The sequence below is a fragment of the Nicotiana sylvestris genome, chromosome 4 (genome assembly GCF_000393655.2).
Source record: "Nicotiana sylvestris chromosome 4, ASM39365v2, whole genome shotgun sequence".
NCBI lineage: Eukaryota > Viridiplantae > Streptophyta > Magnoliopsida > Solanales > Solanaceae > Nicotiana > Nicotiana sylvestris.
In genome coordinates, this window is record NC_091060.1 from 125,015,284 (window position 1) to 125,031,769 (window position 16,486).

Sequence of the window (16,486 nt, forward strand, 5' to 3'; positions counted from 1 at the left end):
CCTGACATAAGAATCGACAAATATAAAGACAATGCCATTTTAATCAAATCCTAATGATCTTCTGATAATGCTATTTGAGGATGATTGGAAAGAGTCCCAAGGGAGGGAAGTCAAAAATAGGAAAGATAGATGGAAATACATTGCCGCTGTATCAAACAAAAGATTATGATAAGAATAGAGATGCCCCTGCTAAGGAAAATATAGTATCTCAAAACAAATTTGACAAATTGATGGAAGATGAAGAGATTCAAATTGGGGAGGCTCATATAAATCCTATTCAAACTGTTTCGGTGCTAAGATACATGATTCCAAAGACAAAAGAGATACTACAAAGGAGAAAAATAAAAGATATCACAAGATGAATGGGACGAGGAGTCCACATTTGAGGAAGATAACACTTTTGAGGAATAATCTGACGAAACTACTACTTGCACGAGTCAGCATGATGAGGATAATCATGGAGATATTGATGACTTGCAGAAGAAAACTGATAAAATATGTATGCAAAGTAACTTATCTCCTAGAAGAGTTGAGAAGATCAAAAAAGGCGGAAGAGTTAGAGACTCACCTATTACCAGGAGTCAAAAGAAGAATCACAAACGTCTATTTCCACCGCTTATCATGATTAGTACACTTAACTGGAACATTAGGGGCATGAAGTCCCAAGCTTCCACTGAAAGACTCAATTACATGATCAAACAATACAATCTTTCATTCATAGCTATCCAAGAGCCTTTTGTTAAGGAAGAAAAAATTGAGTTTTATAAAGGTGTACTTGGTATGCATGAATGTTTTGCAAATTGTAGTAACAAAATTTGGATCTTCTAGAAAGCTAGTTTGGAGTGCAATATTTTTGCTAATAAAGATCAGATGGTCACAAGTAAGATCTTGGATGATCTACTGTATATGCCAAGTCTAGAGCAATTGGCAGAAAAGATCTATGGAGGTACATGAGAGTGCTTGCATCTACTATTGATCATCCATGGTTAGTGTGTGATGACTTTAATTGTATTATGAATGAGGAAGAAAAGATGGGAGGTAATCCTCACAAATTGTATAAAAGTACTTCCTTTATTGAGTGCCTTAACGATTGTTGTTTATCTGATATGGGGTACTCTGGTAATAGATTCACCTGCTGTAACAAAAGAAATGAGCAAGATATTATACGAAAAAGAATAGATAGAGTACTGGCAAATGATGAATGTGAAGAATACTTTTGTGGTACAACAATTCAACATCTAGCAAGATTCAGCTCTGATAATTGGCCCTTGCGCATTAATTTCTACACCGAGAAAAAGAATTTTATTAAGTATTTCAAGTTTTTTAACTTATGGGTGGTTCGGTCGGATTTCTATGATATAGTCAAAAATCAATGGAAAGAATGAATCTCTTAAAATATATTTTGGAGAGTTCATCAGAAGTTGAAAAGAACAAGCAACGCCTTCAGTGAATGGTCTAAAACTAAGACTGGTGATATCTTCGTGAAGGCATAATAAATTGAGGAATTAGTTATCCACTATGAAGAGCAATACATGCAATCATTGGATCAAGGATATAGAGTGAAACGCATTAAAGGCAAAAGCTGAACTGGTTCTACAACACAAGATGGTAGATGCATTTTGGAGACAAAATGCCCATCTAAAATGGCATCTAGAATGGGATGAGAACACTAAGTATTTTCATAGCATTGTGAGAGGCAAAAGAAAATTCCTGTAGATCAATATAATTATGGTGGATTATCAATGGCTAGAGAATGAGGATTATATAGCTTCTGCGACAGTAGATTTTTAACAATAATTATTCACTCAGGATAACCATACTATTGCCATGCAAATTATGGACTATGTCCCTAATATGACCACTATTGATGATAATAGTATGCTTCTAGCTGAGCCTACTCTAGAAGAGGTCAAGAAAGTGATGTTAGATTCTAATCCTAATAGTTTGCCTGGACCGAATGGTTTCACTACTTGCTTCTTCCAGAAAGCATGGAATATTATTAGCTAGGATATTTTGGATATGGTGAAGGCTATCTGCAATGGAGAACGAATAAAAAATTATTTCACAAACACCAGCCTTGTTCTAATTCCAAAGGTTGAAGCCCCTCAAAACTTCTTAGAAGTTAGACCTATCAGCCTCAACAATGTCTCTGAAACGATTGTGTCTAAGGTTTTAAATAAGAGACCGGCTAAACTCATTCCTAAAATTATTTCACAGAATCAGATTGATATTATCAAAGGTAGATCTATTAGGGAAAAATGTACTCCTCGCTTAGGAGATTATACATGAGATTATAAAACCAAATAAGGGTGGTAATGTGGCCATGAAGATTGATATATATATATATATATATATATATATATATATATATATAAAGCATATGATAGATTATCCTGGCATTTCCTATATGTAGTTGTGAGGAAATTGTGCTTTGCAGAAGAATAGATTCATATCATATGGAATCTATTATCCAATATGTGGTACACAGTTATTATCAATGGTAAAAGACATGGTTTTTTCAAGTCCCAGAGGGGTGTAAAGCAAGGACCCTATATCCCTATATCTATTTATTATAGCATGTGAAGTCCTTACTAGGATGCTATATAGTCTCCATCAAGACCCCAAATACAATGGTTTTCTTATGCAAGCGGATAGACCTAAAATCAATCATCTTGCATACGTAGATTGTGATTATCTTTTGTTTAGGAAAGTTGTATACTTTACAACTTATTAAGAGTACTCTTCTCACCTATGATGAACTTTAGGCAGCTGATTAACCGAGGTAAAAGTTTCTTCTTGGTTGATGATTCTATATAAGATAGAAGGACATCAATTGTTTTCAAATGTCTTGGTCTTAGAAAAAAAAAAGGATTTCCCTATCACATATTTAGGATACCCCATTTTTGTTCGAAGAAAGAAAATTCAATATTTTTACCAATATTGCCATAAAGATTCTTCAAAGGGTTAGTTCATGGAATAACAATCTTCTATCTTTGGGGAGGAAAATTATTTTAATCAAATATGTGTTGACTGAAATGCCTACTCACCTGTTGTCTATATGCCAACCACCAAAGACTATTTTATCTTAAATGGAGCAAGAATTTGCAAACTTCTTATGGGGAAACATGGAAGGAAAACAAAAATACCACTGGACTTCTTGGAATAGCCTATGCTCCCCTACCAAGGAAGGAGGAATTGGTATCAGGCCTCTACATGAAATCTTTGAGATTTTGCTTCTAAACTATGGTGGAATTTTCGATCTAAAGTATTCCTTTGGTCTGATTTTTTGAAAGCCAAATATTGTAGAAGGATTCACCTTATGGAGAGAAAGTTTAGCTACACTCAATCTCATATATGGAGGAAAATGATGAAACTCAAAGGAAAGACAGATCATTTTATCATATGGAAGATACATTATGGTAATGTCAACTTTTGGTAGGACAACTGGACAGGTAACAGGCAACTGGCACAATTTGGAAATGCTTCTACATCCATTAAGACACAGGTGTCCTCTTTTATTATAGAAGGTAATTGGAATGTGGGTAAATTAACTCAATGTCTACCTTCGGAGATTGTTTAGCACATCTAGAGAGTTGAAATTAACTCTCCTAATCTAAAGGACAAACCTATTTTGATTGCCTCCACATACTGGAGATTTTCTTGTAACTCTGCTTGGAACAAGATTAGGGTGCACCATAATTTGTCTTTGGTAAATTCTATGACCTGACATAAGAATGCACCTCTGAATTTTTTTTTTTTCTTATGGAGGTTACTTAGGCATAAAATTGCTGTTGATGTTAATATCGTGAGATTTGGGATTCACTTGTCCTCTATGTGCTCCTTCTATAATAAACCTGATATAGAAACGGAGAAAAACCTTTTTCTTAAGTGTAATATTAGAAAGAGAATCTGGTCATATTTTTGTAATTTGGTGGGAATAGGAAATGATGCAGCTACTATCAAGCATATGATTATCAGATGATGGATTAGCAAAGGAACAAACCCTGTGATGAATTTAGCCTTGCAGGTTCTACCTTCTGTCATTATTTGGTCTATCTGGAAAGCTAGATGTAGCAGTATATTTCAAAACAAAAAAATGAAACATCATAATATCATAATGCTGATTTCACATCAACTGAACATCACAGTGTTAGATCTAATTTTAATGATTAAAATAATATATTTGCTCTTTGTATATGAACTTTTGGATAGCATTCAAGATAGAAGAAATCAATCAGCAATAATCAAGGAACTTATAGATTGGTATATACGATTGATGGAATCAATTAGAGGACATTAAAGAAAAGAGACGCGATTAAAGGAAGAAATTAATACTGACGGAATCAATCAAGGCTAAACTAAAGGAATCAAATAAATCAAGTATATTGAAGATCCGGCCGAATATTCAATCAAGCGTCTAAATATGGGAGGATCATGATTCCGGGTTCACACACAAGGGAAAATCTTTACAACCCCTCGTCCGAAAGAGCCGTTGCGGAATAGCCTTATTCTTAGAAAGAATCAATCTCTTTCCAAGGATCAAATCTCTTGGGTTGGCGAATCTTTCCATATTTCAAGCCTCTCAAAGTACTTAAACTTGTAATCACACCTTAGTACATATACTTTGATCGAACCAAACACCCTCTATTTGTTCTACTGCGAACAAACATTGTAGCATCAAAAGAGATGAGTGATATAGGAACTGAGCTATCGGTGTAGATCACACCATTCTCTGTGTACTCAAAGAAACTCATTCACTGAAAAGAAGTCCCTTGCAACCCAATGGGACTGGACTAGAATTCACATTGAATCCGAACTAGTATAAAAATTCGGGTGTCTTTAATTCTTGCATTTAATTTCAGCATCTTAAATTCTGTCTTTACTGTTGTCAACTTATTACATCTAGTCGGCTAATTGGAAAACTAGTCAACTAATAGCTACTAAGTTTAAAAATAAACAATTCACCCCCCTCTTGTACTTTCAATTAGTATCAGAGCAAGACTCACATTTTTCTTTTGCTTAACAACTCGTGAGAAAATATCATGGCAAATTAAGTTATCGTAGGAGCACTCTTCCAGGAAGGAACTTTGCAAATTAGGCCACCATACTTCAATGGATAACATTTTTTTCCCACTGGAAAGTGCGTATGGAGATATATGGAAAGTCATATAACGTTAATGTTTGGAGAGTCATCATAAAGGGGAATTATCCTCTACCAGCTGCTGCTCAACCACTTGCTAATCCTGAAGATATAGATTCATATACAAACGAGCAAATGACAGTGGTACAAGTCAACAATAAAGCGAGAAACATGCTTTATAATGCTATAAATGGTGAAGAGTATGAGAAAATCTCCAACTGTGACATAGCCAAACAGATGTGGGACAAGCTTGAGGTTACATACAAAGGAACCAACAAGGTAAATGAAACACATATCCACATGTTGGTTCATGATTACGAACTCTTCCAGATGAAAGAAGGAGAGTCTATTGAAGAGATGTTTGCTAGATTCAGAAAGATAATTAGCTCTCTTAAAGCTTTCGAGAAACCATATTCAAGTGGTGATCAAGTTAGAAAGATTCTCAGAAGCCTACCAACTACTTGGCAGACCAAAGTAGTCACACTTGAATCTCAGGATCCAAATAAGTTATCTTATTACGCCCTCTGTTCCGGTTTATGTGAACCTATTTCCTTTTTGGTCTGTTCCAAAAAGAATGACCCATTTCTAAATTTGGTAACCATTTAGTTTAAACTTACAATTCTATCCTTAATGAGAAGCTTTTATAACCAAACAAATACTCTGGGCCCTTTTTGACTTGTTTAGGACCACAAATTCTAAAAGTCTTCATTTTTTCTTAAACTCTGTGCCCAGTCAAACAGGTTCACTTAAATTATAATGGAGGGAGTATGAACTACGGGGAGAATTCATAGCCTTTGAAAAGACACATCTTAAGAAAACCAATCAAGAAGAAAAAAAGAAATTAGTCGCATTCAAAGCCATAATTGAAATAGTTGAAAATGATATCGATGATGATCCTGAAGCCCTTCAAGAAGAAATTGCTATGATGTCAAGAAACATGGATGCTTTAATAAGAAGATTCAGGAATACGAGGAGAGGAAGGATTTTCCTACGCGATCCAGGCAATATAGCGAACATGATAAGAATGATGGAAAATGCTATGTGTGTGGAAGATTTGGACACATTTAAGCTGAGTGCCCAGATCTAAAAAGGAAAATTTCCAGAGGTTTTAACAAGAACAAATCATTTGGAAGTTGGAGTGATGAAGGCAGTTCAGAACACAAAGAGAGAGTAAATCTTTGCTTCATGATGATTCTGCAAGCATGCATTTGATAGAAAAATTGTCTAAGCATGAGTTGGTTATTGGTCTACCCAAACAGAACTTTTCTAGAACTCATATTTATGATGCCTATCAAATAGGAAAACAAACTAGAAACTCTTTCAAAAATAAAGATATTGTATCTACTTCTAAACCTTTACAATTTCTTTACATGGACTTATTTGGGCCTACTAGAACTGCTAGTATAGGAGGAAAAAGATATGATTTTGTTATTGTTGATGATTACTCATGTTTCACTTGGGTGATTTTCTTATCTCATAAAGATGAAGCACTAAAAGATTTTGAGATCTTCTGTAAGAAGGTTGAAAGAGAAAAGGAGTATCTAATTACAACAATCCAGAGTGATCATGGAGGAGAATTTGAAAGCAGAGAATTTGAAGACTTCTGTAATGATCGGGGATATACTCATAACTTCTCTGCACCACGATCACCCTAACAAAATAGAGTTGTTGAAAGGAAAATAGAACCCTCCAAGATATGGAAAGAACAATGCTACTAGATCATTCACTTCCAAATCATTTCTGGGCAGAAGGTGTAAGTACAACATGTCATATTCTGAACCGATGTCTCATAAGGCCCATTCTGAAAAAGACTCCTTATGAACTATGGAAAGGTAAATGTCCTAATATCAGTTACTTTCATCCCTTCGGAAGTAAATGGTTTATTCACAATAATGGTAAGGACAATCTTGGAAAATTCGATCCAATAAGTGATGAAAGTATTTTTTGGCTACTCATTAAATAGTAGATCCTTTAGAGTCTATAATAAACGCACATAATGTGTGGAAGAATCTGTACATATTATATTTGATGAAAATAACCTCTCGGCCGAGAAAGGAATTACTGCAGGTGATGAAGATCAAGCTCAAGAAATTCAGGAGACAAGCAAATCTCAAAAGTCGACTGATAAATCTGATGTTGCGACGGAGTCAACTAATGAAATTAGTAACAGTATACCAAAACATCCAAATGAGTCAACTACTCATACAGTTCGTCCAAATGAATGGAGAAGTGAACATGAATATCCTCAAAAATTCATCATAGGGGACACAAATGAATGAATGAAAACCAGGGGATCTCTCAAAAAGAAAACAAACATAGCATTAAGTTCTCAGGTTGAGCCAAAGAAGATATAGGCAGCTCTAAAAGACTCAAGTTGGGTACAAGTGATGTAGGAAGAGTTAGATCAATTTGGAAAAAATTAAGTATGGAAACTGATACCCAAACCTGAAAATATTTCTGTAATTGGAACAAAGTGGGTTTTCAGGAATAAATTGAATGAGGATGGAAAGGTTGTAAGGAACAGAACCAGATTAGTTTCTCAAGGATATTCACAACAGGAAGGAGTCGACTATGACTAAACTTTCTCTCCAATATCTCTACTGGAGTCTATACGAATCCTTCTGGCATATGCATCGTTTAAGGGATTCAGGCTGTTTCAAATGGATGTCAAAAGTGCCTTCTTGAATGGATTTATTGAAGAAGAAGTGTACGTGAAAGAACCTCCTGGGTTTGTAGATTCAAAGTTTTCCTACCATGTATATAAGCTAACCAAGCACGGTATAGACTAAAGCAAGCTCCACGACCATGGTATGATAGACTCAGTTCATTTCTTATTGATCATGGTTTTACAAGAGGTAAAGTAGACACTACTCTATTTATTAAAAGTTCATCAAAAGGTAATCTCATTATTCAGATTTATGTTGATGATATTATATTTGGTAGTGCTAACCCTCTTATGTGCAAGGAATTTTTAAATCTTATGCAAAGTGAATTCGAAATGAGCATGATGGGAGAGCTAAAGTTCTTCCTTGGACTTCAAATCCAACAATCTAAAGAAGGAACATTTATATGTCAGACCAAATACACAAAAGAATTGATTCAAAAATTTGGCATGAGCAATGCTAAAGCCATTGACACACCAATGAATCCTTCAACGAGTCTTGACAAAGACGGACATGGAATCCCTGTTGATGAAACTAAGTATCATGGAATGATTGATTCACTTATTTATCTGACTTCCAGTCGACTGGATATTATGTTTAGTGCTGTAAATGTGCCGGGTTTCAGTCAGCTCATAAGGAATCACATATGACTGTACTAAAAAGAATTATTCGATATCTTATTGGAACTGTCTCTCATGGACTATGGTATCCTCGCTCTAACTCATTTAAATTATAATGTTTTTCAGGTGCTGACCTTGCAGGTGATAAGGAAAATAGAAAAAGCACAAGCGAAACATGTCAATTACTTGGTAAAGTATTGATATCCTGGAACGGTAAAAAACAAGCATCAGTTGCATTATCTACTACTAAAGTTGAATACATCGCCATTGGACAATGACGCGTATAATTATTATGGATGCACCATCAACTTTGGTGACTATGAACTTTCCTTTAAACCTATACCAATTTTCTGTGATAATTCTAGTGCTATCTGTCTCTCTAAAAATCATGTCCATCACTCTAGGGAAAAGAAACTAGACATCAATCATCACTTCATTAGAGATCATGTTCTTAAAGGAAATATATAAATATCTTTTGTTTGAACAACTGATCAATTAGCGAATATTTTTACCAAGCCTTTGTTATAAGAGAGATTTTGTTCACTAAGAAAGTTACTTTGCATTTTTTGCATTAACAGTTAAAATTAGGACCTATGTGCCATTATTTAATTTTGTATGTAAAATATTCCATATCTTTTTCTTACTCATTACTTACGCCTCTGTTTTTCCTCCTTTTTCTTCTCTTTTCACATCAATCGCAGAGTTCAAAGAAGGAAAACCAATTATCGCGGCGGATCAACTGACGCCTTTTCCTTTTCTATACTCAACCGCCAGAAACCCTTTTTTATGCAGAACTCTCTTTTCAATCTCCATCGTCTCTATCGCCTAAAAAAACCCTTCTCCGAAAACCTACTCAACCGTCAACCTTCTTCAATGGATAAATAATCCAAAAATCCCCTACCTCCACTAGAAAGAGCACCAGCTTCAGGGCAAAACCCCATTCTCAGCCCCCTGAACAAGTAGACCTAGAGTCAATCATTCTGAGGGGTTTGCCTCCTCTCAGGCGGACTTCTCTAATCATTCTCAACTCTTAGGAGAAAAAGCTCTGGGAAAATGACCCATGGAAGAGCCCCCTGTCTCCTCCACTCCAAAGAATTTAAAAATCGACCTTTCCAGTTCTCTTGAGTCAGAACTCAATTTCTGGGATTCTCCAAATATGGACTTCTTTCTTGCCCTAAAAGACAAGCCTATTGCTCATGGGAGGGTAGTCGACCTTGATGACATGGAATCCCTAAATTGTAAGGTAACGAACCTTTTTGTTTATCAAGGGTGGTCGAAGTTCTTCTCTGTTCCTCCGACTAAAATCTATGAACCTCTAGTGAGAATGTTCTATGCTAATCTTCGTTCTAGTAGGTCTTATAAGTTGGATTCCTTAGTGTTAGGAAAGTGTATTGTTCTTGATTGTGCCATGTTTGATTCGATTTTTCAGTGCAAGTGTTCTGGTTTCACTATGCTCTTTAAAAATTCCTGGCCCGATGATTTTGAAATTTCCTTTGATCAAGCCAAATGATGTATTGCTGAGTGTCCATCTGAATCCCTTCTAAACCAGCTAGGCCTTAGTGATGTTGGTTTCGAAAGTTGTGTCCTAGCCCACATTGTGGCAACCACTCTACTTCCTCGTACTAGCTCTTTCTCCTCCGTCTCTCTACGAGACACTTTTCTGGTGTATTGCCTTGTGACCAAACTCAAGATAAAACTGTCCTCCTGGGTCATCAATTTTATGATTGAAAGTGCAGAAGATCCCTCTAGTCTACCCTATGGAATTGACATCACTCACATTCATGAAGCTTACAATATTTCCATCTCTACATATCCTTTTACCTCTGTTTCAAAGTCGTACAACTCCAGAGCCTTTGCTAGTATGGGGTATGTGTGTGTGAAGGTTCATGGGTCAAAAAGCAAGAAGGAGATGCCATGAATGCTCATACAGACTCCAAGACCAAACCTTCTACTTCCCATCCTAGCCATAGTGATCCTGACCTTGCTGAGAAACTTAGTTCCATTCAGCTCTCTGTAATCAAGGATATTCTCATTGCCACTCAGTCCACTATTGGTACCATTTATGATATCTCTAAAGAAACAGGGTCTGATGTCTCCAAGATACGGGTTGCGGTTCTTAGAGTAAGGGAAAACACTGTCAAGGCATTCAAGGAGGTTTATGACAAGCTTGATGGAATGAGTATCTCAGCCCATGCCAGCTTTGATCGACTGAAGGAGGACATCTGCAATACGTTTACCTATTTTCTACGTCGTTAATGTGAAAGTTTAAGACTATTATTTTTGTTATGCTATTTTTGCACTGAGATATTAGTCGTGGATAATTATTTTTCTCTACTTTTGTTATGTTTTAACTCTGCTAGTACATTCTGCTATAATCCTGTTTATGCATGCCATGTTTTTTTATTCCTTTTTGTTGATGTCAAAAGGGGAGAAATGATATATGTATTGTGCAGATACATAATAAGTCGACTATGGGTAACTCAGCCTTGGCACTCCTTGAGGGGGGAGTCACAGAACCTGAAAAAGTCGACTACATGCGCCTCAAACTAACTAGTACAAGATAGAGTCAACTGCACTTATTGAAGGGGAGCAAACTATAGGGAAGTCAACTGCTATTTATACATATATATTATTTTGTCATCATCAAAAAAGGGGAGATTGTTAGATCTAATTTTAATGATGAAAATAATATATTTGCTCTTTGTATAGGAACTCTTGGATAGCATTCGAGATTGAAGAAATCGATCAGCAATAATCAAGGAACATATGGATTAGTATACAAGATTGGCAGAATTAATGAAAGGACATCAAGGAAAAGAGACGCAATTAAAGGACGAAATTGATACTGACGGAATCAATCAAGGCTAAACTACAGGAATCAAATAAATCAAGTATATTGAAGATCCTGCCGAATATTCAATCAAACGTCTAAATATGGAAGATAAAGATTCCGGGTTCACACACAAGGGAAAATCTTTACAGCCCCTCGTCCGAAAGAGCCGTTGCGGAATAGCCTTATTCTTGGAAAAAATCCATTTTTTTTTCGAGGATCAAATCTCTTGGGTTGACAAATCTTTCTAGAATTCAAGTCTCTCTTAAAGTACTTAAACTTGTAATTGCACCTTAGCACATATACTTTGATCAAACCAAACACACTCTCTTTGTTCTACTGCAAATTAGACCAGATGTGTAACAAGTTAGAGAAGAAAGAGAGAACAACACTGGTGAGGCATTGTATCAAAAGAGACGAGTGATATAGGAACTGAGCTATCGGTGTAGATCACTCCATTCTTTGTGTACTCGAAGAAACTCTTTCACTAAAAAGAACTCCCTTGCAACCCAAGAGGACTGGACTAGGATTCACATTGAATCCGAACCAGTATAAAAATTCTGGTGTTTTTAATTCCTGCATTTAATTTCAGCATCTTAAATTCGGTCGTTACTGTTGTCAACTTATTACCTCTAGTCGACTAATTGAAAAACTAGTCAACTAATAGCAATTAAGTTTAAAAATAAACAATTCACACCCCCTCTTGTACTTTCAAACGGCTCATAAACAATTTCCTAAACATCAATCTTTCATGTAGTGGAATCAGTTTTATGACATTTTGCAGATGGCTAAGCCAGCAATCTCGGTGACCACTGTTAAATGGATGTTTCCCAGGAATGGGTGTGTGAAGTTAAACTCAGATGGAAGTTCCAGAGGTAATCCAGCCTCAAGTGGTGGTGGTGGAATTGTTGGAGATTCTGAAGAAAGATGTTGGTTGCTTATGCCATTCCCTTTGGAAATAACTCCAATAACACATCTGAAGCCCTTGCTCTATTAGCGGGGACAGAATGGTGAAGTACTAATGGAATTAAAAAAATATTGAAATTGATAGTGAATCTCAATTGTTAATAAACTGGATATGTGACAAAAGCCAATCCTCCATGGAACCTCCGTGATACTGTGCAACAAACGAAGAGAATTATGCACTACTTTGACCATATGCATATACAACAATGCTACAGGGGAGGGAATCATGTTGTTGATATACTTGACAACTATGGAGTTAATTGCAATAATCCTACTTGGTTTACACTCTCGCATCAAATGCCAAAGGATGCTAGGGGAGAATATAACATGGATAGACTTCAACTGTCCTCTTTTAGAAGGAGGCATATGCAAAATGCCTTTCTAATGGACAGAAAATTGGATAGGCTCTCCCTTTTTGATGTCCCTTGATATATTCACTCATATATAAGGAAGAGAACTTATGTATAGTCCCCCTTTATATAGTTTTTTTGAGTGCTTACTTTGAAATCCTACTTGCTTGTTTAGGATGGAGAATGTTCCAGCCCTGCAGCTGAAGAGTGTCAGATGGCCTCTGTTTTGTGTATTGTGTTCTTTTATCATCAATAAAGTAAATTTTTACTTGCTGTATTCCACACATATTTTTCCATTTCTTCTTCATTCCATATTAGGTACTCTGTGATTCCCAGCCCACCTTCCATTTTAGGGTTACGTAATACATCCCATACTATGAAGGGTGTTTTGTAAAGTTTACCTATGCACACCAAAGGAAATTTCTACAAATAGCTGTAATACTTTTTAGTACCTTCTTAGGCAGTAGAAAAATGGAAGAACAATAGGAGTTTATGTGCGTTAGGACTGAGTTTACCAACTGGACTCTTTAAGCTTAGGACAAGTATCTTGATTCCCATATCTTGATCTTGCCTGCTAATTTCTCTGTTAGCATTTCATGGTCAACGATTGATATCTTCTTGGAGGAGATATGGACCCCCAAGTATCTAAAAGGTAGTCTTCGTTTATTGTAACCAGTCATCTCAAAAATATCCTCCAAAACTTGTGCTCCCGTGTTTGCAGTGAATATGTTAGACTTACTAGCATTTGTTGTAAGTCCTGATGCATTGGAAAGGTTTTTTAGTCCCTTAAGCATTAGTACCATGATGCAAACTCATCCTTGCAAAATATCAACATGTCATCAGCAAAATGTAAATAATTCAATCTTATATACTTCTATATTTGGTATGATATTCAAACCCTTTATGAGAAGTTTCCCATTACATGATCCTGGAAAAGTGCTCCGTATAACCAAAAATAGCAGAGGGGAGAGAGAGTCCCTTTGTATAAGTCCCTTCTTTCCTATAACGATGCCATGCACTCCCCTATTCAGTGCTATTGTATACTAAATTGTAGTAACACATTCCATGATCCATTGTATAAATTTATAGGGGAAGTTCAAGCCATTCATCATCTCCTTTATAAATTCCTACTCAATTGTATAATATGCTTTCCTGAGATCTATCTTAATAATGCAGCTTTTTGTAACATTCTTCATGTTATATAATTTGACCAAATCTTGGCATATCAATAAGTTTGGACTACGGTTCCCCCTTTACAATGCACTCTGATTGCTAGATATATTCTCTGGAAGTACCTCCTTCATTTTAGCATACATGTTTGATATCACTTTGTATACTGTATTACGATATGCAATAGGTCTATTGCATCAGCATGTGATCTCTTGGGGATCGTGTGATAACAGTATTGTTTACTCATAGCACGATCCAAATCTCATAATAGGTCGTGATGACGCCTAACAATGCTGTTAGGCAAGCCAATGTGTGAACCTCCACTTAGTTATCCATTTTAATTCTTAAAATCAGGAATTTAATTAAATAACAGAATTAAACCTGGCCCTCATAGAAACATGTGCTTTTATTTACCAAATTTTCGAGTATAAATAAATCATAAAGTGAAATGATGAATATAATATTAAATATAACTATGAACATCCACTAGAAAATCCCAAAATTCAGTATCACAAGTGCATGAGCAACTACTATAACAATGCACTACTACAACAAATGTCTGGAATATAAAATAGATATGATAAAATAAAAGAGTATGATGGTGACTCAGTGTGCTGCAGATCGTAACATGGAGTGCAGCTCACCATAAAGTCCCCTCAGCAGCTACGCCTGTTGATACCCAAATTTTCCGTCATACATTTTAAAAATGTATATATACTTTCAAAATAGCATATTTGCATCAGCATTTAATTTACAAACATATACAAACAATTTTTCATAATTTTTCATAATTTTTAAAGGGTTTAAATTAATTTCTTTCTCCATTTTATTATATAAATATCCAATAATTATCCTTCAAATTGTTTTAATGATGCGTTAATCATCCGAACTTATTATCTACTCCAACATATATGTTTAAATATTTTACTTCATAATCACATTTGCATTTTTAGGCTAATTGCACATTTTAGCAATAGCCTATATTCATGTATAATCACATTATTTATGCAAAAATTACTTTTTTTTATATATATTTTTATAATATTAAGTTATTATTCTAATAATTTTAGTACACAAATAACATTTTTGTTATTTGTTAATCACTTTTATAAATTATTTTTTGGTAAATATTGGGTATTTAAAAATTAGCCCCACTTTTAAACCTATTTTCGGCCCAAATAATGTCCCAACCTTATCCCAATAACCCCAGCCTAGCACAAATAATCTATTAATCCCAACCCGGTCGGTACCCACTTCATACGACACGCCCCACTCATTTTTTAATCCTGGATATGGATTTTGAGATCAACGACCCTCGTTATTCCCTCCCTTTAGTTAACCCAAACGCCTAACCCTAACCCCATTTCACCCGTCCGCCGCCCTAATATTCTCTCATCTCCCTTCTCCCTCCTTCATAAACCCTAGCCGTTGTCCCCTAAATCTTCTTCTAATCCCACCAAATATAAGATTCAATGGTTGTTTCTTGCTATATATGACCCCTTTCTGGTACTAGCTATTCTCCTATAGTGCTTGCCCAAACATGGCAAGTAAATCTCTCCTAAATCGAACCAAAAGCGGTTCAAATCTTTGATTTTGAGTATTATTTTTTCTATATTCGTCCTATGCTACCGTTTTGTGTATATTCTGTGGATATTTACTTTCCCTAAAAAACTAGGGTTTATAGTCTCCAAAATTGATTTTTCAGACCTATTGGTAAATTCATTTTCCATGTTTATTCCTTAAATCACTCTGTCACTATTTGATTTTTACTATTATATAAACCCCTTCCCCATTCCCTTCCAGCCAAGACTTCAATCGCTAAATTTTCCTCTAATAAACTAATGGTTTTACTCTGTGTTCATTTATTCTCTTATTCTATTTTGGCTCTTGGCCTGTTGAAAGCCAAGGGCACCAGATTTCCTACTTTCCGACCTTTCTTGGGTGTGAGCACTGCCCTAGGTTCTTGAAACGCTTGGGAACTTGACGCATATGAGATTCTGGGTCCTGATTGCTGTTCTTTTCTTGTTTGTTGAGCAATAAATGGTTAGTTTCTCACCCTTCGCAATGTTTATTCCATTATGTTTTAATTAGCGTATCTATGATTTCTGCAATTGCCTGAATCTCTTCATGTGTGATTCTGCCTGTAGCATGAACTTCTCTAGCATTGTCTCACGCTTGCGCTGTTAGTCCTAAAAATGTCTTTGTATCTAACTTAGGAAATTCGGACAGTGTGAAGCATGTTTAGCTTAATATGTTGACAATTTGAGTGTTTGCATTGGTTGTATGGCCTAATCCTGTTTCCTGCCTGATTATGAATTTTTGTAGTAATTAATTTATGTCATTTGTACGCCCTAATCTGTTAAAACCTTCACTCTAGTTGTAATTTGCTCCTATGACTATGTTTGTCACCTAGAATATTCTTACCCTGCAAATTATGTACCCCCTAACAGTTAATTATCTTAGATTAGTCTGTTATAATTATCTTAGATTAGTCTTTCCTGACTTGTCTTCCCCTACAATATGAGATTCTAACTGCCTTGCTGGTATAGGTTGTACTGTTTAATCCCTGTGTTTAGTATAATTTGATCCATTAGGTTTTGAACTTGTTGCATTAGTAACAACTGATTGTCTTACTAGCCTAATGCTCCTTGCCTATTAACCTTGTAACCTCAGAAGTTTAAGATTCCTTGCCTCTTATAAATGTATACCATGCCCAATGTGTTATGTGAAAACTTGCAACATTAACT

General features: G+C 35.6%; 1 protein-coding gene across 1 annotated transcript; it reads left to right on the top strand.

The window, feature by feature from the left end:
• The first annotated feature begins 5,146 nt into the window (after nt 1–5,146).
• Nucleotides 5,147–5,746, top strand: LOC138890118 (uncharacterized). The gene has a single exon (XM_070173478.1). It carries the CDS (start codon nt 5,147–5,149, stop codon nt 5,744–5,746), a length of 600 nt encoding a protein of 199 aa, XP_070029579.1.
• The last annotated feature ends 10,740 nt before the right edge of the window (nt 5,747–16,486 follow it).